At 40.2% G+C, this 24145-nt stretch overlaps 2 protein-coding genes across 3 annotated transcripts; both read right to left on the bottom strand.

Moving 5' to 3' along the window:
* Nucleotides 1–3010: 3010 nt before the first annotated feature.
* Nucleotides 3011–14933, bottom strand: tdrd7a (tudor domain containing 7 a). Its single transcript, XM_052083503.1, has 22 exons — nucleotides 14712–14933; nucleotides 13147–13351; nucleotides 12214–12358; nucleotides 11943–12060; nucleotides 11554–11640; nucleotides 11266–11300; nucleotides 10743–10783; nucleotides 10186–10356; nucleotides 9413–10066; nucleotides 9056–9252; nucleotides 8262–8451; nucleotides 7763–7874; nucleotides 7369–7583; nucleotides 7020–7154; nucleotides 6753–6836; nucleotides 6087–6221; nucleotides 5717–5827; nucleotides 4961–5120; nucleotides 4712–4833; nucleotides 4324–4514; nucleotides 4070–4230; nucleotides 3011–3656 (listed from the first exon to the last, which is right to left on the bottom strand). The coding sequence occupies exons 2-22, from the start codon at nucleotides 13348–13350 to the stop codon at nucleotides 3424–3426; spliced, it is 3501 nt and encodes a 1166-aa protein (XP_051939463.1). The 5' UTR covers nucleotide 13351; nucleotides 14712–14933; the 3' UTR covers nucleotides 3011–3423.
* A 66-nt stretch (nucleotides 14934–14999) lies between these two features.
* Nucleotides 15000–22538, bottom strand: stra6l (STRA6-like). Of its 2 annotated transcripts, none has more exons than XM_052083528.1 (18): nucleotides 22316–22534; nucleotides 22037–22109; nucleotides 21009–21109; nucleotides 20747–20877; nucleotides 20552–20672; nucleotides 20435–20480; nucleotides 20204–20329; nucleotides 19972–20045; nucleotides 19570–19678; nucleotides 19335–19488; nucleotides 18638–18713; nucleotides 18473–18554; nucleotides 18349–18397; nucleotides 18133–18250; nucleotides 17325–17444; nucleotides 16551–16714; nucleotides 16034–16177; nucleotides 15000–15932 (listed from the first exon to the last, which is right to left on the bottom strand). In XM_052083528.1, exons 1-18 carry the CDS (start codon nucleotides 22354–22356, stop codon nucleotides 15697–15699), a joined length of 1965 nt encoding a protein of 654 aa, XP_051939488.1. In that variant the 5' UTR covers nucleotides 22357–22534; the 3' UTR covers nucleotides 15000–15696. The 2 variants fall into 2 exon arrangements, with proteins under 2 accessions (XP_051939488.1, XP_051939489.1); XM_052083529.1 differs by having other exon boundaries at nucleotides 15778–15932; nucleotides 16034–16103; nucleotides 22316–22538.
* Nucleotides 22539–24145: the final 1607 nt, after the last annotated feature.

The raw sequence follows: 24145 nt of genomic DNA on the forward strand, positions 1-24145 counted from the left end.
GTCTTTTCTTCTCTGGACTGCTTGCTGTGGGTGGCCTCAGCTTTCCACACCAATGAATATGTTGGTAAGGACTCTCTCGAGTCTCAACTTGTGTGTCGGAACCGCCAAAGTGGGTCACAGAGCCATTTCCGGTGGGTCGAGGACAGTTAGTAAAAATTTGCAGGGGTTCCTCAGATCACGACGGTAGAGACGAATGACATTTCTTTTTTACTGATGTCCATGCTAACATTTCTTATCATCAACAGTTCCTTCAGTTCCTACGGAAAGGCACTTTGAACATATACTCGAAGCATGCGGACCTTACTTAAAATATGACACATATGTTCTTTTCAAACAGCATGTTTCCTTCATTGTTCTTTACATCTATTAAAATGGGTCGAGGCTAAGCTACAATGAGAAAATGCGGGTCCCCACGTGACAAGAGTTGAGAAGCAAAGTTCTAGATAACAGGAGTAAAAATAACTTCATCGAGGCCAATATCTAATGTCCAAACCTAATCTGATTAAAAAAAATTATAAATAAACATGCTCGATAACGCCGCACTGAATAGGTTCTATTTTATTATGACTGTAGATCATGCTGAAAGGTGGGGAGGTTGTTTAACTCAGCTTTCTCGAAGCACCATCCATGATGAGACAAGTTTTGAAAAGCAAAGATGAAGAATGGGGCTAAAATCCAAATAATGCTGTGGAAGAAGCTGACCTGCTCTGCAGATAGCAAACAGAGCCGGTCCTGTATTTACGCAACTTTCCCAAAGTTTCTGCTTAGTTGGGATGACACTGGGTGAACAGGACATAACAGCTAAAGCTGAAATTGTGAAAAATAGTCATTCAAAGACTTTTGCGTTGAAACTGGGCCGCATCGACAATGCAACGACAAATCCGCTATGATGCAAATAGGGGTACGATACACAAATTCACTTTCTCATGGACAAATTGAAGAATCGGTCATCTGCCATAGATACCACTGATGATCGGGAAAACGATGTACAGTATGTTCTGTCAGTGTTGTGGTGTGCATTCGTGTTATTGCACAGTGTAAAAAGATTTCATGTTTAAAAATAAACCTCATGTTTATAAACTACAAAACATTGGCCTGTAAAGATATCATAAGAGAAGCCAAAAACTCTTTGCAGTTAATAAATCAATGAATAAAAACAGAGCGAGCAGCAGGACTTGTTGTAAAACTGCCCAGCAGATGAATCCTGCTCAGTGTCTTCAGAGTGTCACAGCACATGACGTCAGCATCATTAAAAAGATCAGCCTCACGCGCAGGTACTCGTATATGCGAGCAGATGGGGAACATTTTACTGGTGACGTTGAAGTTTTGTGCATTTCGTCGCGACTATGGAACGTTTCAAGGGTGCACATTCTCAACAATCTTCTGTATTTAAAACATGATAAAGGACATCGCAACGGGCACATTTCACATTAAAACACATTTGCTAGCCATAGAAACGCAATATTTTCAGGATCAAATATCCTTAAGGCAAAATAGGTTTCTGCAATATCGGAAATGGTCTGTCTGCTCGGTCGTGTATGAGCAGTACACTAGCATAAAATGAACACTACAGCGTCATTATGCAAGTTGTGACGGGTGAGTAATTTTACTTTATTCTAGCTTCATTATACAGCAGTTAACTTCTTATTGTACTGACTTGTAGAAAAGAAGTTAAAAAATATAAATACAGTGTATATTATTTTGAAAATCACTTTTTATGATTTTATGTTAGAGATAACCTTTAAATAGGAAAATTGTGAAACTTTCTCTAATTTTAACAATACTTTTTACATGTGCACAGATGAATCATAACAGATGAATCCAAAGGGAGACTAAAAGTCCGACCTTGCATGTCGCAAAGGTCATACATCTCTAGAATTTGTGCAGACACGATTATGTAGGCCAACATGCCATCAGACAACTGTTGCATCTCACAGCACTTGTTGACTGATCCTAATTATGCAAGGCGTTTATACTGGTCGACTCAACACTTGAGTAAGAACAACTCTAGTATGTTTTTGTAGGTGCATTGATTTGGTAGGGTGCCGTGTGAGACAAAACGAGGATTGACGCAGTCGATTAAGCCAAGTAAGATTGTCAGACGTCAGTCACAATTGCGTCTTGACAAGGGGCCCCCCAAAGACACGATTTCAAATTGAAGAGAACCGCAGATTGCAATGTGTATTAACTTACACAGTTCATTAGCCTCTGTCCTAACTTTACTCAAGTAAAGTCTTCCACAAGCATCACTTTTATTTTGCATGTATTTACGTACCTCCAGCAGCGCTATTTATAGCCGGACCGTCCGGCTGGGTGACAGCAGCACCGAATACTTTGACCAGATATGGTTCCCTCAGAGCGGCGTGGACAGGCGATGCGGGCTGCCCCTCAACGGCTACACGAAGCGGGGATGGAACGCAAGTCCCGTCGACGCGACACCGTCCATGCTGCGCGGTCACGAACACCGAGAATTGGTGCAGAATGGAGCGGACTCAGAAAGCTGCCTGCCCCGACATTAGGTTCCAATTGGGCGTTTGAGGAGGCTCTACTCGAAGTCATCTCCCGCAAAGGGCAAAGCCGAGAGGGCCTCCTCCCATCATAAGTCACGCCCACCGACCCCCAAGCAGACTGCACTGTCACTCCTGCAATGACGCTCTCGCTCATAATTCCTTATTTCCAGGGACCGCGCGGTTTACGAGCCAGTTCCGTTCATACGCGGTAGAAAAGTCAAAGTTACTGTTAATATTGTGCAAAGGCATAGATATTCTAAATTCTTATCTGAAAAAACACGTGTAGGCTATACATCGGAAAACTATTTGGCGGGCAACTCACACACATTCACTTTAAAGCATGCCGATTTGCAAACCACACCAATGCATAGAGATGCACGTTGAATTCATTCTACAACCATCCAAACACATCTCAAATCATCTTTCCCCATTGAAATGAATGGACGTGCCATTAATCAGTTTCAGCTTTCCCTCCAAAAACGTTTTTTTTTAATTAGGAGAAATGCGACTCTATATTATACTTTGTAAATTCATTCCAGCAAAACAATTTATGAACTCGAGTTGCTAAAATAATCTACATCAAATGAAATCCCACTTTTCCATTTTTTCATGCTAAAATTGCAACCCACGTTGAAAATATACACTAGATTGGAAATTAGTTGTTAAATGTAAACCCACTTGAAAAAACAAAACAAAAAAACGAACCATAACTGAAGAAGGAATCCAGTGTCAAGTTTTTTTCTAATTGCACTTGCAAGCTTTTAAAACAGAGGCATGCCAACAAAAAGGGGGGAACTCGGTGTCATATTTCAAAAGTATAGCTTCAGAACAGTACATGCACAAAAACAAATGTCTCAATAACATGCATCGGGTGCAGCAAACTAAACCCAACATTAGAAACATCGGTATGTCTCTAAGTAAGGGAAGATGGCTCAGTGCACATGTCCCCCATGAGGGTGTGGATCCAAAGGTCCTTGTCATCTACTTTGGTGTCCACTAAATACACAGTTAATTTGTGCTCCCATGGTTCCTCTGGAACATCGGACTCATATTGAACATTTTCAATTTGTGCCACAAGTGCTTGCTTCTCCACATGGTTCCTGAAGACCAAGGACGTGGCTTCTGACCATTGGCACTTTGGCACACCTGGAAGACAGAGGGCACAAGTTTGCTCGAAACATGGCAGAATCTGACATGTACCGGTATGTTAAAAAGCGTCAACACAAGTGATTCATGGAAACATGCATTTCTTTATGCATACAGGAAATCTCTGCATATTTGGCATGCGTGAATTTGTTTATTTATTTTCCTGGTCACCTTCATCAAGTTCTTATATTGAGGATGAGGGGCATTAAGAGGGAGGAAATTTCATCCGTGTGTAACATACAGCACATTTGACAATAAAGTTGTCCTTGACTGGCTTGAACTCATGCCAGGACCAAGATTTTAGCGATACTGTGCCATCTTCTCTCTTCAGAGTCTTAACAAGGTGAAAGACTTCCACTAAAACATGTTCGGTAAATAATGTGAATTTGACAAGCACAAAGTCTACAACCTACCTGCCAGCTGCGCAATGATGGCCTGAAAAGGCAGCTGTCGAAACTCCTCAATCAAAGGTCGCAGGAAAGAGCTGCGGACGAGTTCATGTTTTCCATGATCCAACTCGTAAATGGAAAACAAGCCGTTGGACAGAATCCCCTTCACCACTGCACGGTACCAACTGAGTGGAAGCAGTCACAGATTAAGTACAAGGAGTAAAATATATTATTCCCTTCGAATGGCACGCAACCACATCATCAAGTCAGTCACCTACTTATTGCCTATTTTGGCCGCATAGATGTGTCCTTTCTTGATCTGCCCAGTTGTGGTGGTGACAGCCCGATTGTAGTGGAGCATCATCTCTCCCATCAACACGACCAATTTATGCAGGTTCTGCCACGGCTGCAGCACGAAATAACCAGGATGGCAAGCCGCTGGTACATAAACATCCATGTTCTGACCAAGCTGAAAAATGCAGCATAAAGGAAATGTAATGAGTGTGTGGTTCAGGACACTAATCACGTTTCTGTTGTTCTATTATATAGTGGTCCAAAACAATATTTGTGTTCCGTCCAGTGTTTCACAAACTTTTTGGGCCCAATGCACATTTTGTGCAATAGAAAAATCTCAAATAAAAACATACAAATTCCTTCTATACACACCAGGGGAAGCTCCAGAGGTGGCGGCATTGTGGTGATTGTTTCTGCTGAAGATGATTCACACAGTTGTGGATGAAGACAAGTTGGGTTGCTCACAACCAGTCTCTTGACTGAATCACTGCCATCTGCAATTTGAAGAAAAGCAACAAAGAAGCATGCTAATAAATGGTTAACATTGACCGGAACAACGAGTTAAGCTTTTTGTGCATTTGTCTGTTGGGGGTAGTCATGTGAGCAAGTCGGTGTCCTTACTTCCAGTAACCGTGCAACCTTTTTTGCTGTTGAGTGCCCGCCATAATTCTGGGTCGTTCAACCTATGGTTGATGCTCTGGTGCATGTCCTCATGGTCAGCAGCAACAAATAGGTAGATGTACACAAGTATGCCTTCTTTTTGCTCCTCCAACTTCACAATCTAAAACAGGAAAAGTAGTTCAAAGGTCACATTGAACACACGCACACAGCACATGTGATGGTGTCACAGTTGTGCAGCCAAAGGCTCACACGAGTAGTACTAGTGCTGGAAGTTTAAAACAAAAATACATTATAGTCCAGATCGCATAGCATTTACGTGGCAAGGCTGGACAATAAAAGGGGGAGGGAAGAAAAAATAAAATAAATAAAACGCTATTCTTCAGTTCCCGACCTGATTGGATTGCATGTTTCTCCAAACAATGTAATTTGATTAGCTATTTTTACCATTGGAGATGTTTTGTTATACAATGTGGCGCCAGTGCACGCAACACTCGCTCCTCCGCCACACTAACAAAAACAAGTGGCAGTGCTTCTGCCACAGACTATACATATTTTTGTGTGTTCTCTATGCTGTTATTTGGATGAAACTTTGTTAGTTGGTTTCAACCGAACAAAAGGTAACAAGTATGAAAGCAGCCTTGTACACCCAGAATAATGGGCAGTCCCGTTACAATGACTAACGATATACAGTTAATCACACGCTACTTCCCTCATCGGAACCCCTTTTTGCTAAACCAAAGCGAACAGTTAAGTTACCCTCATTTTACAATCGTCAACCCCCAGGACAGCATTCTTCAACCAGGAAACAATTTCTAGGCTCCAGGCACCATCTGGAACGGTCACATCCACCAGACGACATTTGATGGCCTGAGCAAAGCACACAGGAGTATCTTAAATTTTCACTGATTATAAAATATTTTTACAGCAAAAAAAGAATCACATCATTTCTAAAGTATTTTAGTTCTCAGACTGTCACAGATGAAGAATCACTCACAATATAGAGTGTTAAGTCTTCTGAAAAGTACGGTACTATTATTTCAGTAATTGCAGCGAATTTAACTTTCACAGAAAGAAGCTTTGATCCGGATGTCATAGGAGGGGAAGGATCTTCTCCAAGGAGGCAAACCTGTGGTGGGATGAGGGCAAAGTCTTGGAGGAAAAGAGGGGGCATCTCTCGAAGTTCAGTGACCTCTACTGTTGCCATGACGCCCAAATCAATTAAGACCACTTCAATGACCCTGTTGCCATGAAGGTTGGTTATCTGAAAACAATGAGAAATTGTTTTCTCAAAATTAAATGAAGAGATTTATTTTCTTCAGTCTAATCCCACTCCCCCTCAAAAAACAAACAAAAACCCCCCCAGCTAAAATTACTCTCAGAGTGCGACGACGACTCATCCAGTAGGTTGCAAAAGAACCTAGAAAAACCTAAGACTGCAGACCCCGCTGGCCTCAGTCCAAGTCAGCGTTCACCACTCTACCATCAGAAAGATACTGGCCAAAAATGGCATTCATGGGCGGGTTCCCAGGCGGAAACCACAATCCAACCAGTATCAGGGAGCAATGACATCATCACAAGTTTGGATTTTTTTTCTTTGAGTGTGATAAATATGCAAAGAACACATCAGTCAGGAAGGGGGAGATCATGGCACAGTAAATCCACACTCTTAGAACACAAAATGATAAACATGTCTGTAGGAAATAAAAAAAAAAAACTTTGATTGGTTGATGTCTGAAATTGCTCAGTCACTGACCTCTAACCGTCAATAGGATGACAGTGAAACCAAGCATACCTCTGCTCTACACCATTTGTCTTTATAGCAGGTCAGACACATCTTGCCATTGAAGGGTTTAGAAACCAAGTACTCAGAAGTCATCTGTTGGGAACAGATAAAATTCTTTAAAATCAGAATTGCAGAAAAATTGACTAATAATGTGACATATTGCGCCTGAAAGCAGCTTTTTGTAAATCAATAGCAGATACACCAAAAGAGAGTCATGGAGTATCACCGCAATGCCAACTATGTCCAGAAGCGCAGTGTGGGTTTTTTGTAACCTACCCGCGAGAAGAAAAATGCTTCCGTTTCTTCTAACAACTTGCTAAGTCTTGTGGTTCCTCTGGAGGGGAGCTGGCAAAAGACGATGCCATCCGCGCAAATATTTGTGACACATACACCCTGATAGATAGAATTCACCTAAAGGCAGGAGATAAATGACAATCACACAGCAATAATTGACTCAAAGGAAGACCTTCGCTTATGAAAGAAAGTCGACCAATTACAAGTGTCAAAACATTTCACATTTTTCATGGTTTTCATAAAAAAAGCACACATTGCTGGTTTAGGCTGTATGAAGACTGCAAAACATACAAACATAAAACCCATCAGCAGCGTGCGTCATCACACTTACAGTTAAGGGGTTATTCATGGTTTTGTCTTGCAGCTCCTTTAAGCAGACAGAGTTGATATTGATGTCATCATCTTGTGAGGTGTCATAGAGCAACACCTCAGGCAAGTCATTTGGGTGAGTAGAAGAACCAAGTATCTCCATTAGCAAAATCTTTCCAACCGCAAACTTCTCCAAGCAGGACAACACAGCAGGATGGGAACTGAATGCCTCTAAACCTGAGAGGAGAGGGCAAACGTTCAGTTAAAGGTATCAAGGTCCAATTTTTAAAAAATTGTATCGCAAAATTAACTGGCCACATTATGACTACTTGCACAATCGTATATTTAGCATAAGAGCGACAACAAACATTCAGCCTTTACAAATTGCAACACATATTTTGTTATAGCATGTGTACCTGCCAGCCTAACAGTGGTGGCTTGGAAGGGCAGTGAAAGGAAGTCATGGTGCAAAGGCATAAGATTTTCTTGAGGAATTTCCGCAGCAAAGCCGTGATCCACATAGTAAACCTGATGGGAGAAAAAAAACAGTGCTGCTTCTTTGCAATTGCTGAACTGATTTGTTTATATTTGAAGACAATATACTATTTAACAGGTGGGTATTCCGTCTGTACTGACAGAACGTCAGTCAATCAGTCACTGATGGATGTACAGTACGTTTTGCTGACGAATGACGGGACCTTTAAAATGACAAACGGGTGGCCCAGCCGCTGGCGCATGATAAACCGGCAAACTTCACTGACACGCCCACCTGTCTATTTGCTATTTAAAAAGCCCACATGAGGTTCCTCCAACTATCTTGATCAGGAAATTAATACCTTTCCTCTTGTTATTACATTAACAGTGTAGATAGAATATAAGTAATTAAACAATCAAACGGTCAAGCAGACAGGTTACCTTGATGATGTTGTTGGTCACTTCAATAACCTGAGCTCGAGTCAGGTCGTTGCCATTCTCCCCCTTGACTGCTACGAGCTGACCCACAGCAAGCTCTGAGAGAGGCTGGAAGGTGGTGCTTTGTTCATACAAGGAAAGCATAGCATCCTCCATTGCCTCCTGGGCTGTGGAATAGCCCTCACCAACATACCTGCACAGGGAAAAGACACAATCAGGTAAAACTATAAAATGTCCTTTGGAAATAATAATCCCACAAACAAGTTAAGATGGACCTAAAACAGTTGGTGAACTGTAATGCATGTACTCTGAGAGAGCAACACTGATACTGCATGAAAAATGAATGAAGGTTAATGTAACTGTATAAACGAAACTACTTTGGGCCGATGTCATTCACAAATAAATGTGCTGCCAGAAGTGATGTGAACAACATTGCACATTACTGTGTACACATTAAAAGTTTGCATTTCTTGACATTTTTTTTATTTGACCATATCACTACTTTTTTACTCTGGAAAGTTTTGTGTTGTTTTATTTTATTTGTAATCCATTTCAATATACAGTATATTTTAAATTTTGATAAGGGGAAAAGAAAATATTAAAATAAATAATAATTAATCGATATTGTGATACATTTTCAGCCGTATAGCATAGGGCTACTCTTGAATATTTTTTGTTGCTGACAAACTTCTGCTCCTCCCTTTCGCCCATTTATCGGTAATCTCGTGAAGATTCGTAGAAATGTGAACATTTCTTTCTTCTTGATTTCTAATTTACAAAAAAAAGTTGAGACATACCTTATAGTAACTACGTTACTGCTTTTGGCATCAGTAACCAGCACAGATGGATACTGCATTGAGGGATGAACTAGACGGGCAGGAACTACAGGACCAGTGACCTCCAGACCAGATGGAAGCTGGTGGCTACTGGTGTTTTGACTGCGTGTACTCTCAGTTCCTTCCAGCTTTACTGTCATGGGTGCATATATGATGGCCTGATCCAAACAACAACACATTCACAGAATAATATTTGTCACAAGTGGTCTCCAAACCTCCCCTACCAATGAGTTAAATAATGAAAGAAAGACAAAACACATAGTCCTTCGTGACAGCATGCATGAATGTAGTGCTCCAAGTGCCCTCTCAACCACTTACCTTCTTGCCGTCATGTGGAATAGGGTATTCCACAGTGCAGAGGTCCGGAAGGAGAGATAATTTATCCATAAAAAGCTCAGGGAATGGGGCCTTGTAAGCATCCATGAAAAGTTTGGGCAACGCATGGACCCACAGCCCATTCGTGTACTTGGATAGAAGTTCCTTTAGTCTCTGACGCACATCAGCGGGCAAAATGGCAGCACAAGACTTAACGGGAGGACAAGGGCGAGAGTTCAATGATGAGGTGGACTTTTGTGGTAGTAAATCTTCAGAGGGAGTATGACAAGAAGGAGTAATTGCAGGAGTGTCGGTGTTTGGAGGATATTTCCTTGTAGGTGCCAAAGGATGAGCAGTTTGTTCAAGGTTGACGTCAGGTGTGACTGCCAGACTTTTGCCTGACTTTTGTGACACCTCCAAAGATGTAAAATGATCTGTTGGCTGTGAAGCCAAAGTGAGTGCCGGGTTGGCTACGGTCTCTATGGAGCCAACTCTAGAATCGGAGGTGGACACCTGTGTAGAATCTAATGTACATATCGTGCTCAAGTTGACGGAAGGTTCTGCAGGGCCTCCAGACAGGCTGCTCTGTGGCGCAGACGAAAAAGACAGAGTGGGGTAAACCAGGAAGTCGCCTTTGTTGCTGCATGATTTCTCTACCTGAAAAGAGCAAAGGAGCAAACAGGACCGGTATATTGGAAAATAGTTCGCCGTAATTTTAATAAAATGAATTTTTCAAATACAGCTGCGGTTACCACAAGTCATTCTTACAGACTCACCATACAAACGTGTGGCCACTTTTCCAGATCATTGAGCGCCTGAGGTGGGAGCTGCTGCTTGAACATTTCACTGAAGACAATTGGCAGTTTCGAGATCCACAGCCCAGAGCAGTACTTCTTCAAAAGCTGGATTAATCTTCTCTGGACCATAGTCTTGTCATACAGTGTTGACTGTGTGAAGGGAATTCCCAACCAAATCACTTTTCTTGACATTGAAACTTTGCAAAAATGTCTTCAACCAAACCGATAATTCAATTCAAGGTCTCCTAATATATTTGTCATTCAATTGTACCTCTTTTAGAGTGTCAATCAAAACGGTACCTTGAAAATGTAAGGATTTTTGATATTATGTTATAGTGTATGATGTGTGTGACCGGTAAGTACAATTAGACAAAATTAAGTTCAACTATCATGTAAAATTATTTACCGAGTTCTCTCGGTGTGTTGTGAAAGCAAAAAAAAAAAAAAAAAAAAACCTAAACAGTTTCCCCCCCCAGTGTGGATGCAAAAAGGAGCACAAAAAATGTCAAGAAAGCTCAGAAGAATATTTTCTCTACCTCAGGGCAGTTGTTTCTAGAGACTTGTTCGGCTGGTTTCTCTGTGAAAGGTCATCAAAATGTTGATAGCTGTTAACAGAGCCTTCTTCATTTTATTGAGGAAAATGTTCTTTCAAAAACAACAACAAAAATCATGGCACATTTAAATGATAAAATATGAACACGGTGAAGTGCTCTGTAACCTCCACAGTGACCAATATACTGTATTCTGTACTGCGTGATGTGAAAATAACAGGAAAGCTTTTGTCCTTTTTTTTGGAGGGGGGGGGGGGTCATCTATGTTTGACGAAAGATGTTTTTCCAGTTATTTGTGACTCAGCACTATTACCTGTGAATACCCACTGAACTGAGGACTACAAATCATTGTTTTATTAGTATATTCAGTTTGATGAGCATTTACAATACAGTACTTCTTTTTTCCATACTTTTTGAAGTCTTTTTTTCAACGTAATTGAGGGGAAGTGGGTAATAATACAGAAACTTTTGGTGATTGATGCTAACAAAATCTGATGTTTATACCAACCTTTGGGTTTCTGGGGCATTACCAACTTCTTGGCCCTGCAAAATGGATTTATTTAAAAGTCACAGTCATGACTTGACGATCATTCTACACAATCTCAAAAGAAAATGACACTTTAATTAAAATGGGAAAAATTCAGCCGAGAAATGGTTTGCAGAGATAATTAAGAAAGTGTTACTTTACTTAAAAACAGAACAAATTCGGCTGCTTACTCCGCTTGCACAAAAAAAAATATATGCTGAGAAGAGACCACAGACCAATAAGATGGATGTAGGACTTTTTCGATATCACCTGTCAGGTGCAGCAGACGGTTTCACAACTGGCTGAGGCGCTGATTGTCTGTGCTCTACTGGTAGCATAAAGGACTGGCCGGCTTGCCTAATAATTGGGGACAGAGCTTAGTTATTAAGTATAAAAAGGGGAAAAAAACATTAACTGTCCCAAATAAGGCAAGACAAGTTTATTTGTGTATAACATTTCATGTACAAGACCATTTAAAGTGTTTTACATCAAATATCAAAAGCATTACAGAAGGAGAAACAAAATATTAAAGCATGACAAAAACCATACGAAAAATCATCAAAAATAATTCGATTCAAATGATTAAACAGACACAATTCAACACATTTCCCCCGTCAAAACTCTTGAATGCAGTTGGTCCAAAAAATATGTACCGGTACCTGGACTTGACATCATGTGAGGCACTGAAGCTTCTGTAGCCACCATGGGGTTGAAAGCGGTTGGCTGGCCTCAAAGCACCGCCACCTGAAGGCTGCCGTAGAGAGGACACAGGCCACCCTAGGTGCATGCAAGGAGTCATTTTGAGCAAGCAACCCGATAAAGTAGCTAGGCAATGGTTTTGAAGAGCAAATCTGCCATCTACTGGACTTTAATGAGAGTGAGACTGCAGTTAGCAGGTTCTATGTATTGGATATTTTAAGAATGTCCTACCACGACGCATGTAAGGGTCGGAAGCTTTGCATCTCATCTTGCAGTTGACGATTTGGGAGCATCCCGATCTCTTGGAACTCTTCTGTCGTGCTACCAGCTGGGCGATGTGTGCTGTCTCACTGCATACTTTAGCGTAGCATCTCAACTATAAAGTAAATTGCAAGTGATGCAGCATGCATCTATCTGTGGAACACTTCTCTCTCGAATGCAACCATACAGACTGATGGCAAGGGAAATGATGGTTCCTTCCAACTATGTGAATTGTAACTTGGTTAAGCACTGCAACATCAATGACCGAGATGTAAGGTTTTTTTTTTTCTTCTTACAATAAAAGAGGTGAGGAGCACAGAGTGCAGCTGCAGGGTGGTCCACACATAATGTACTTTTGTCTGTCACTTGTGGAGGCTGCCACTTACACGCTCACGGGAATGGAAATTTGCAAAAATGTGAGGTGTTTGCCAACGCCTGCCCATTTAGGAACAAAACTAGCATGAGTAGATATTCAGCAAGGACAAGCAACATTAGATGCACCAAAGCTACACACTAAACCATGATCAGAAACATCATCATCCGCATGAGCTTAGTTATGAGTTTTCTTTTTGCCGATCTCGTTCACTTCAAGAAGTTGATATTTTCTTTTTAAAAATTGAGGGTTTAGTTTCGCTTTAAGACTTTTTGTTTTGTATTGAAACACAATGAAGTATTAGCTTTAAAAACATTAATAAATAAAAATCAAGATTAATTCATTGACTATTGTTTGGTATTGGTACTATTGGTTCATGAAGAAATTCTGCTGTATGTACATAGCATACATAGTACACAGTCCTTGAACCATAGCATTATTAATTGAAAATCCCCATATTAATCCCACCAGAGACAACACCAAAAATACTTACCATTAGGCACGCCTGATAATTCAAAACAAGCTCTTACTTCTCCATTGTGGTCATCCAGCCGCACCACAGAGGGTATGCTTCGGAGATAGTCTTCCAAATTGAGGAAGCCCAGTTTTCTCAACGGGATATTCTCCCCACAGAGTGAGCGGTACTCAAACTGTAGGCTTTGAATATTCACACCCTCCTTGCTAGATTGGAGTACAGAACGCAGCATTTTCTTGATGGACTCGCTGTCTGACATCCTGTTTTAGATGAAACAAAAGAATTAATTTCAGGTCAGCTTGACAGTAAAATAATGGGCCAATTTCTGTGTCATCATAATGCAACAAGTTCCAGAATGACCTGTTCAGCAATGATGTGAATATGTAACAAGTGAGAAAGGGTGAACAGACAATAATGAAAATAACAAATAAACAATCCATACAATATATTAGAAAGCTTGTGTCACCTCCACCAAGCTGTTCACTTTCATAAACAACCACCGTGTACTGGATATGCTATCTTGAGCAAAGCAAAAAAATTAATTCCGATAAGATTTTTAAGGTCTAACGTTACAAACGTACATATATTAATGGGGTATTTTTGGCATTATTCTCCCAGTGAACTAAGGGATGATTAGTATGTTCCACAGTTTTTGTTTTTTTCCTGTGATTATTAACTGAAACCTTGTGTAGTTTTGAGAAATATGTCCAGTGAAGTCTTCTGTCATATATCTTGTGCAGTGGTTCTCATACACAAGGGGGTACATGAATACACTTCAGACGGTGCGCAAGCTTTTTAAAATATACTGTATTTATAAAGTAGTATCATTAATGCAAAAAAAAAAAAAAAAAACCTTGATCGGAACCCTTTGCTTCTCTGCCACCAAGAATGACAAAGTTCCTCAACAAAGCACAAGGCCAAGTGTCTCGCAAAATGTAAAAACACTGAAAAATTAAATATTCAGTGTTGATAGTTGATGATGTTGTTTGCCTACGTTATTTGCAGTTTCTGCTATTATTTAAATTTAAGTTAATTATTTCTTCTTGAGAACAGATCTGGACTATGATCCCAAAGGAGATGCTTGTTTCAATTTAGAGTTTTCCATGAACCTATTGTGTATACTTTAGGAATGTAGGAGGAAACTGGAGTACCCATAGAAAACCCACGCAGGGCTGGTGAGAACATGCAAACTCCACACAAGGCCAGAACGACTTGAAATGGAGTCCCGCGGTGAATGTGCAACCTGTAACAATTGGACCTAATGGAACTGGTCTCTAAACATGTTCAAGTAGACTGAATGTGTTTAGGGGTAATGCAACAGGTTGTAGATGCTATTTTTATCTTCTCTTTTATCTCAATAGGGGTTTCCTTGTTAACTCATTTCAAATACATATGCATTTGAAACACAATTTGCCATTAAATTACGTCACTAAAAGTATTCGGAAAAATGGCAGACTGATATTGGCAGGATGCAGTAAAACCCTGTAGCTAGCAATTAGCCATTAGCGGCAAAGCGGCAAAGGATGGGGAAAAAACATTGTTCTTGTCGTGTAAGGACTATAAATAATCTCATCAGCGGATGAATTAGAATACGAAGAGATAGTTTTGTGCCAGAATTACCTGTCGTAGTGGTAGCCAATGTGTACACACGTCGCTGCCCGGTGTCCCGCCGCGTTCGGAGATAGTGAAATAATTAAGCGCGTTCTGATTATTTCCCCAAACCGTGTTCTCGTCAAAAGGACCACGACCGGAAGTTCGCCATTTGTGCGACCAACCCTTTAGCAGTATTTTGTGAAAATCAAATGTGTGTACATTACACATTTGTTTATTAATCAACAGTCGTACATGTTCGGAAAACACATGTTCTACTTCGAAAGTTGCAGATGAGTGAAAATAATATATAAAGAATCACTTTCGATGGCAATTTTATTATTTACGTGTTAGGTAAAAATAACAAAAAGAAGCATACACTGTGTAAAAGTTAATAAGGGTGAACAGAAAATAATGAAAAATAATTACATATTGACATAGCAAGTAAAATGATGGGTCAATTTATGTGCCATCATAATGCAACAAGTCCAAGAATGACCTGTTCAGCAATGATGTGAATGTCTAACAAGTTCGTAATGGCGAACAAACAATAATGAAAATAACAAAGTCTGTCACAACTCCACCAAACTGTTCACTTTCATCATACAAACAGCGTATACTGCATATGCTATTTTGACATGGAAAATTATGGACCAACTTCTACGCCATAAGTCAACAAGTCCTAGGATGACCGGTTCAGCAATGTTATAGATATAAAAAATAATACACTTAGTTATATTTTTAACTTTATATATATTTTTTACTTGTTTTAATATTTTGCTCATTCGTCCAACTTGTTGTCAGACCAGCTACTTAGTTCTGCTGTTTAGATAAAAAGTCAGCACAGGAGTTAAGCAAACTTGTACTACCAACTGTGGGCATTAATTCATTTTGAAAGAATTTCAAGCTGTGAAACTTCTCTGTAATTACAGACCGAAGTACATACAAAGTGAGATTCAAGTTCGATGACAGACCTCCAAACACTGACAAAATGTGCATCAGTGCAAAAGTTATTCTAGCCTTCTGGCGTTTGTGCCTCAGTGCTCAGTGGTGCCGACGTGGTCTTGTGGCTCTGCGTTTGTGAAGCCATGACCCAAGCCTGCAGTATTGTGTCCGATTGAAGAGAAGGAGACGTGTCCAAGGTCCCCAATGAGGAGAGGTGGTGCTTCCTATACAGGATCAGATGAGGGTTCCGTAAGAGGGTGTAAAGCAATGCCCAACGTCTCCTGGCTCGACTGTTCACAGAATATTCTGAAAAGGAGAAGGAAATATGAGCAACAGAAAATACTAACTACTTGGGATTATTGTGTTTTCGCATGTGCAGTTACATGCATTGGGCAGTATTTACATACCAGTTGGTGTGTTGTTGAATGAGGAGTATATAGGTAGTGTGTGTTTGTCCAGGATGGTGGAGACAAGGAGCTGACAGAAACACACCATGACTGGATTGTTATGATAGTGGTCAGCAAAGATCATCCCAATCCATGTACTATAACCTGAGAAATACAGAAATACTGATTCTTACACAGTTCTATATGTAGAAAAGTACTGTAAATACAAATAACTTTTTTGCCATGACTGTCTATTAATGGTAAGTGGTGCTTCTCCAAAGTATACACTTTCTTTCAATTTAATAAGTATCGTAAACTTTACACATTTATTTCTTATATTGCTGAAATAAGTCCTTTTGAGTGGGTGACCTGCCATCAACCCTCAACCCCTGCCCCAACTTTAATAGAGTGCATCACACCTGAGCACCCACATTGCATATGAATGGCTTTTGTGTGATCCCACGATACGGTTTGCCAAATTTCCATAATCTGTCCCCTTTTAGTTGTCCAGAGTATCATATTAGAGAGTTAAACTCACCAGCATCCATGGTTTCATATCCTCTCTGCATTATTGTACGGTCGATGCGGGACACCAGCCATGTTCCCAGCACAATGCTGATCATCAGCCTCATGATGCAGTTGCTTATCCCCATGATCACATTGTAGAAAAAGAAAAAGTAGTTGAAGCAGTGGAATGCTTTTCTGAAGGCAAAAGAGAAAGAACAAAATTCATATTTTACCGCAGTCATATTTCCATGCTTAATTCCAGGTTGATATAGTTAAGATGAATGTGGTGTACGTTTCAGCAATTGACACACTCATGTAAATGGTAATTATTTCACCCATCCATCCACCCATTTTCTAATTTGCTCATCCAGCTATCTTCAGTGTTGTCAACCAATCGCAGGGCACACAAAGACGAATAACCATTTGTGCACACAATCACACCTAGGGACAATTTCGAGTGTTCCGTTAACCTGCCATGCATATTTTTGGGAATGTGGGAGGAAACTAGAGGACCAGTAGAAAACTCACACAAGCACGGGGAGTACAGTACATGCAAATGCCACACAGGAAGGCTGGGCCTGAATCGAACCCTGTACTTCACGTGCCAACCAGCCGACCACCGTGATTCCCGGCAACTACTTTAATTTTAACAAATATATTGCATTTTTCGTGCCGAGTGAGATACCTTATGATAATATACAACCATGTACATTATTTTTGAATGATTACATATCAAGAGTTCGGGACTTACATCACAATCCTGGTTGACATATTATATTTGTAATATGCAACCATCACTACCTACCTGTTATTGAGAGCCAAAGGTTTGTGTTTATCAGTGGGAGACAATTTGTCCTGGAGAAAAAAAATCTGGACCAAAACTATCTGGAGGATCACCATGGCTATCACCAGACTGACAGTTAGGCTACAAAGAAAAAGACACAGAGTAAATGTTGTCATATTGATGATGCAGAGGACATCAAAAAAATCAACACACCCTGTTCAAATACCAGGTTTTTGAAATATAATATACTAGCTGGTTCGCCGCCCTCCGGGCGGCTCATCAGCTAGTTCCTGCGGAAGGCTGGTAAGGTGGTGGTTCGCCGCCCTCCGGGCGGCTCATCAGCTAGTTCCTGTGGAAGGCTGGTAAGGTGGGCCTTCGGCCCACAAAAGTGTTGTTGCTTGGTTCAACTTTTTGTTCATCTTCATTGCTTATCGCGAAAATAAAGAGATGTTTAGCTCTACTAAATAACTAACAATTTTATTGCAATGCTTGTGGGTAGACAACATTTTTTCGCTAAGATGCCCGCGCGATCGTAGTGAGCCACTGCCTGAGCGGCACAGTGGCGGCGCGCAGCGGCGCGGTGAAGTAGGTACGTTTTGAAAAGGGACAGACAGAAGGACAGACCGCGTGCGGGACGACGTGCAATATATATATATAGATGAGACCAAGATAAATCATTTTCAAACTATTTTCGCCATTTAAGTGACCAAAAACCTGCAAAGCTGTACTGAACATTTTTCAAAAATTATTTCGAGATAGGACGTAAAAATAAACACGTGGTTGCTCGTGTGTTTACTCCCTCTACGTTGCGCCTGCCACATACACTTACATGAGGATGCCGAGGTTAGACAGCATGATCAGGGCTTTTCCATGTTGTATCGGAATAACAATCACATACACCACCAACAGTGCAACCAAGAAGTGAATGGAGTGGACCATCAGATAACCTGAAACATGATTTAAATAAATAAATACATACATAGATCTCAAAATCTAATCCTAAAAGAGATATTCATATCATTTTATAAGAAATTACAATTATTACCCCAGAGCGTAAAAGCGATTTGCCATCCAGAGTAGCGTGCGATGGAGGCCTGCACAAAATCCATAAAAAGTTCGTCACTTCGAAAGTTGTACAGTAAATGACTTGTGTGTGGTGTCGCGCTCACCACGCTGACAGCAGACTTGGGCTTGAGAAATTTCTCTGGGAGGAAACCTCTCTCTCCTCTCCAAAGTCTCTTTAAATGTTTCCTTTGGAAGCAACACACAATGATGAATCGGGGCATGTCTGAGTTTGCACGGATGAATTAATTGCATTCTACTGATCCACTTACCTGTAACATACCAGTACATGGAGCGTGTACGCAACTGAATTGAGACTAGCAAAGATGGTGGTTGCTAACCATGTCTCTAGAATGAAACAAAGTAATAGATTAAGAGAAGGGCCATATGGCATGTTGATGCTCGTCTGGATAAAAGGTGCAGATCAAGAAAATGGATTGGTGGAGCAGGCCAAGGGCAAACAAAACAAAATTAAATGGATCCTCTCTTTCTTCATGCATCACTCTTATTACATTATGCACTCACTTATTTGCATTTATATAAAAGCAAGTTTATTTAATTCATTCTAATCTTAGCATCAAGCTCTATACAGTATTTTGAGTGTTTGGGGGTTTTTTTCTCACAAATTGATTTGACTATATATGCACATCTGCCTCACAGTTCTGACTTTCTGTTCTGTTTGAATTAAGAGTGAATAACAGTACAGACACCATAAACAGGATTACACAAAAACAGAAAGTCCACAAAACTTTAGAGAGGTGGTGCATGGGCAAAATTTTGCTCGGGATTCTTGTCAAAGTAAATTTATATTTGCTATATAATGAAGAATTATACCTTGGAGAGGGTGTGCAATCTAGTGCTCGACATTGGAGTGATACAGCATATGATCATTACAGAATTGTTCAAAGAGTAACCAAAATGAGTGACGCTTTTGCATAATACTCTATGCAGAACTTGTGGCCAACTCACTTCTGGACACGTTGATGAATTCTTCCAGTTGCGGAATCATGGCTCCCAAAGCTTCGGTCTGATCACAGGACGTCACCAAGTCTTTGAGCGTGTCCTTCCATCTGATCACTTGGTTAAAAGCAATATTACTGAGACTGTAGTCAGCCAGGGTCATCTAAAAGCAATAGCAGAGGGTATGTAGCATTTGATACCAACAACTTTGCGGATAAAACACCCAATTGTTTCTGTTCTTTACCGTATACAAACCGATGAGAGATATGATGGCAGTGCCAATGATTCTGTTTGGGAATTTGAAGTGGGGATCCCACTCATACACTCTGTTCTGGAACCAGCTGCGGACCTTGCTGCAACATAAAATGGGTTCAACCATTGCGTATGTAGTCTCCGACTGTGCTGCAACCTTTAAGTGTAGTGTGAGTCACATTTGTGTCAATAAATTCTGATGAACATGGCAACAATAATGATGCATTTTTAAAACATGAAAATCGATTGAAATCCAAAGAACGTCGCGTTTGTGTTTAAATGCACATGAGAGGCAAAACAGGGCTGAGATGACTGCAGTTCTATTTCGATTTGGAATACCGGTAGTTAAATGCAGAACTGCTTCACAAGTATTCCACTCTTGACTGTATTTTACCTGTGTGGACCTTTCTTCCTCAGGAGTCTCTTCACATGCTGCACTTGATGATGCTGAGTCAGTTCATCTGGGTCCTGGTGGTACACATTTTGCATATTAATACTTAATACAAGTGTTTTTTCCCCACACATTACAATCTTCAAAATCAAGAATAAGTTGTAAAATGCATTGATTGTAAAACAAGACAATACTGAGCTGGTGACTGTAGATATGACATGATATATGTTCTGACCTCCTGTTCCAGTTTTAGATGTATTCGGACATGTTTGACCAACATGTAGACAAATCGTCCCAAAAGAAAAACGAGAGAGACGATACAAGGCCATTGGACAATTATCTTCTGGTATTTCCCCAAAATCTTTTGGAAACACACATATACTTTAATTTTCAGGCATCAAAAGTTATACAAACAAACATGTCAGGTGGGCATAGTACTCACCTAATAGCAGTTGTACTCACGTACCTTGCCATCTGGGCATGTGAATGTGTCCCACACAGTAATTGTAAGCCTGCAAACAACCACATAGCGTTTTGGCTATTTCACACCATATTGAAGCATGCTCTGTGGAGGAATATTTACCAACACAAAGAGTACAGGATTCCCAGTACAGCTCCAGTTGCTCTGAAGGGTGTTGACAAACAGGCAAAGAAAGGAAAGTTCACAAGTCCCACCTCCAAAGCTCCAACAAGGTAAACTACAGCTGGGGACCATAAACACACTATCGGTTGATGTGTGAACAACAGAGCAGAACCAATTGGTAGAAAGTGTCAGTACCTCTGGCCCAGGGTGGGACAGTAAAAGGAATGTAATGTTCCGAGAAGAGCAGCAGGACGCTATAGGACACGGCGCCAAAGGCGAACCCGTACGACCAGCGATTGCTCAGGCTACCTATGGTGTCCAGAGGTCTGCCAAGAACATGAACAAAGAAAACATGGCCTTATTTGAAAAATAAACTGTACGAGTGAAAGACTGACAACACGTCCTACGGACTATTTTAAAACGTGCATTTTAATTTTTCTCCTTGTGATTGACTTACACCACAATGCCAAAACGCCCTTGAAGAAAAGGAAATCTATGGTCAATAGCCAATGGTTTTGCTCTTTTCTGAAGGAATGACAGTACCAAGCCAATCAGCACCTGGAAGACAACAACCAAAGCTAACAATTGCAAGACAGACACATGCTAAAACTGACTTTATTTAAAGTGATGCTTTGATATATTTAAAATAAATACATGGTATGACACGAAACTAACCACTTTGGCTTTTAATCATGTAGCAGACATTGACTTAATCTGAAATCATGTTAAAATGTTTCATTTTGTGAGGTTTAAAAAAAACAGCATGCTGAAATTCGTTTCAGTTCAGAGTTTAATGTCGTTTGTACATTCTCTCTTCGAGTAAAGAAAAATAGACTAGGCATATCGATTGATGACTTCCTCAGATTCTTTTTCCTGGCCATGCCCCACATTTACTCAGTTTTTGCTTCAGTTTAGCGCTCAGTCATAATCACCACATTGTCGAATTAAAAATGGCATAAAACTGTTCACAAGACAGTTTGGGAGGTCAACCTGACTTGAGAAAGATCTCACGGCAACAGAAACTCAGACAGATACACAAAAGGGAAAATCTTCAGGATTAAATAAAATGAGAAACAGCACCATCTTCTGTATCTGGTCATGCAACACTGTCCTTAATTGGCTTCTTTCTCATGGATTTCTTCCATTTATATTCCTGAAGTGGTATGACATTGATTCAAATGAGTAGGAGAAGGTTCCAAAGTGTTTCCCTTGCATGTACCCGCTCATTCTATAGAGCAGCGATGCCGTTGCTGCCCTTTTTCTAAACCTTTTAAGCAAACAGTGCAAGTTTATGACGTTGTAAAAAAAATAAGAAAAAAAATCAGTATGGTAAACATTGGTCGCGGACACGCTACTAACTTTTATAGAAACATAATTTCGTGGTCCAGTTTTCATGTTTATGCTAAAAACGTAATCGGGAACTTGAAAACTGGACTGGGTTATTATTTATTAAAAAAAATAATGCAAAAAGGAAGGATGACTTACAGCAGGGATAAGTGTGAGATGCAGAAAGAGGTCAATCGAGATTCCATTGTGACAGTCCTGAACAATGACTTCCCTGTGGGGAAAAATGTTTCTTATTGGTATGTGTTAAAGATAGTTTACATTGGTGTGGAATTGTACTGCATCATAATGCTGGGGCTTTCTAACCTGCTCATGTTGCCGAACAGAATGGGGAGTAAACAAAACAAACAACTGTCACAGGCCCCAACCTGAAGTCTGCTATAAGTAAACAAAAGTAAGCAAAACTCATGTCGTACTTACACATGCTCCACTTGGTCCGCAATCATCGTTAGATCATCCATTTTGAATCAAAAAGTACCTCAGCACTTTCTAATGAACAAGTGTGTGTGGACAACTGTCACTTCTCTATTTCCTGGTTTCACCCATGTGACTCAAAAATTTGAACTTTAACCTCAGGATGCACCCTTCTCTCGTTCGTTTTCCTTGTTTGTCCATGTGTCATGAATCTCTCTCTCTCTCTCTCTCTCTCTCTCTCTCTCTCTCTCTCTCTCTCTCTCTCTCTCTCTGTCCCCCGCGCGCGCGTGCGCAAACACACGCACGCAAACACACACACACACACACACACATACGCGCTCACACGCGCGCACACACACTACAGTATTGATAATTGTTACTTAGTATAAGAAATATAAATACAGTGTCCTTGGCCGAGCAATCATTCACCTCCTAATTTTAACAACATAGCACATTTCTTTACCTGATTATATCAGATTTGTCCAAATACTTTTATTATTAGAATAATTTTAGTTAAAATGAAAACATTTCCACTGTAGATATTCTTTATTTGCGCTTCTTCTCAGGCTCAATTTCGGGCAATCCAAACGGGTATCGTTGTAGTCCTGTGGAGAACCCCCCCCCCACCCCCCAACTTGAACCTTGTTTGAATTTGGCTTTGATTTTGTTCCATCTTTCAGCTGGATAATACAATAACTAAGGAGTAGGTAAGCCACTTTAAAGTTGAAAAGTAAAATGGAAAAGGGATCTACTTGAACTGTGTGTTACTAAAGTAATACACCGGGGGAACGGCTCAAAATTCTTGTGATTTTTTTTCCTCTGAAGTGCAAAAGCTAGCCACGATATTCTGTTCCTAAATCTTATGTAATGTTTTTCTAGTACATACACATTGACCACAAAGTACATCCTTATCTTTAGTCATCTTTTCCAAAACAAACAAGGAAAAATGATTGAATGTTGAGTTTTTTGTGGCGAGGCCGTTACCAGCCAATCAGAGTCCAGAAATGCAACTGTAGTTGTTTCTGAGATTGATTTTTCCAGCTCATGCAGCCAGATTAAGAAACTAAAAATACTTGTGATTTATCAAGTTTTAACATTCATTTCTTTTACATAAAAGCAAATAGGACATGAATATATATTTACAGTAACAGTCACCTTTGTCAAGTATGCCGGTGTGCCTATGAAAGGAAAAATAGTTGAAAAAAGGAGTCCAGTTTTCATACAAATATTTTAATGAACTGTAGCAGCGGTACGCAAAACACAAGATCAGAAATTTTGACTTGGTCAATAAAGATATGAGTTACCACCCTTGTGTGTTAAATGACACACTGTAGTGAAGTGTTGAATGTTTAAAAAACGTTTCATTTACAAAGCAGTCTCTAAATGTCAATCGATAAAATGGCATTTTTATTGTAAAAATATTTTCAATGAAGAATTCTTTGTATACATGCAACCACAAAGTCCCACAAGCAAAACTCTCCAAGTCATGATAAATGATGGTGAATGAATAACTCACAATGACAATGTCCCACTATTAGTTTGTGTTTTTACCAATGTCATTCCCCTAAAAATTTTTGTAAGTGACGTCACTTGCCAGAGATTGCCGAACAAAGGCATTTTCGTTGTTAAGTGCGTTACTATGGGTCTAATTATGACCTTGGGTGGGTTGCGTTTAAAAAAAAAAATTTGAAAAAGTTTTAGCCCAAAGTATTAATCAAAAGATGGCTGTCCAAGTTTACTTCACACCTGACTTTGAAAAGGAAGGATGACTTACACAGCTGGGACAAAATGTGAGATGCAGAAAGAGGTCAATCGATATTCAAATGTGACAGGCCT

This window comes from Hippocampus zosterae, chromosome 13, assembly GCF_025434085.1.
Source record: "Hippocampus zosterae strain Florida chromosome 13, ASM2543408v3, whole genome shotgun sequence".
NCBI classification, from domain to species: domain Eukaryota; kingdom Metazoa; phylum Chordata; class Actinopteri; order Syngnathiformes; family Syngnathidae; genus Hippocampus; species Hippocampus zosterae.

Bases quoted from the DNA above. Each gene is read 5' to 3' on its own strand.
- tdrd7a (XM_052083503.1), bottom strand. From the start codon at position 13,350: ATGTCAGACAGCGAGTCCATCAAGAAAATGCTGCGTTCTGTACTCCAA. The intron at 8,452-9,055 runs GTATGTCTCAAC...TTCCCTGTGCAG, and splicing joins AGTAACGTAGTTACTATAAG to GTATGTTGGTGAGGGCTATT. The intron at 4,515-4,711 runs GTGTGTATAGAA...TGCATTTTTCAG, and splicing joins CACCTCTGGAGCTTCCCCTG to CTTGGTCAGAACATGGATGT.
- stra6l (XM_052083528.1), bottom strand. From the start codon at position 22,356: ATGGATGATCTAACGATGATTGCGGACCAAGTGGAGCATGT. The intron at 18,555-18,637 runs GTAAGTGGATCA...TTGCTTCCAAAG, and splicing joins CATGTACTGGTATGTTACAG to GAAACATTTAAAGAGACTTT. The intron at 17,445-18,132 runs GTAAGTGTATGT...TTTTCTTTGTAG, and splicing joins TCTAACCTCGGCATCCTCAT to CCTAACTGTCAGTCTGGTGA.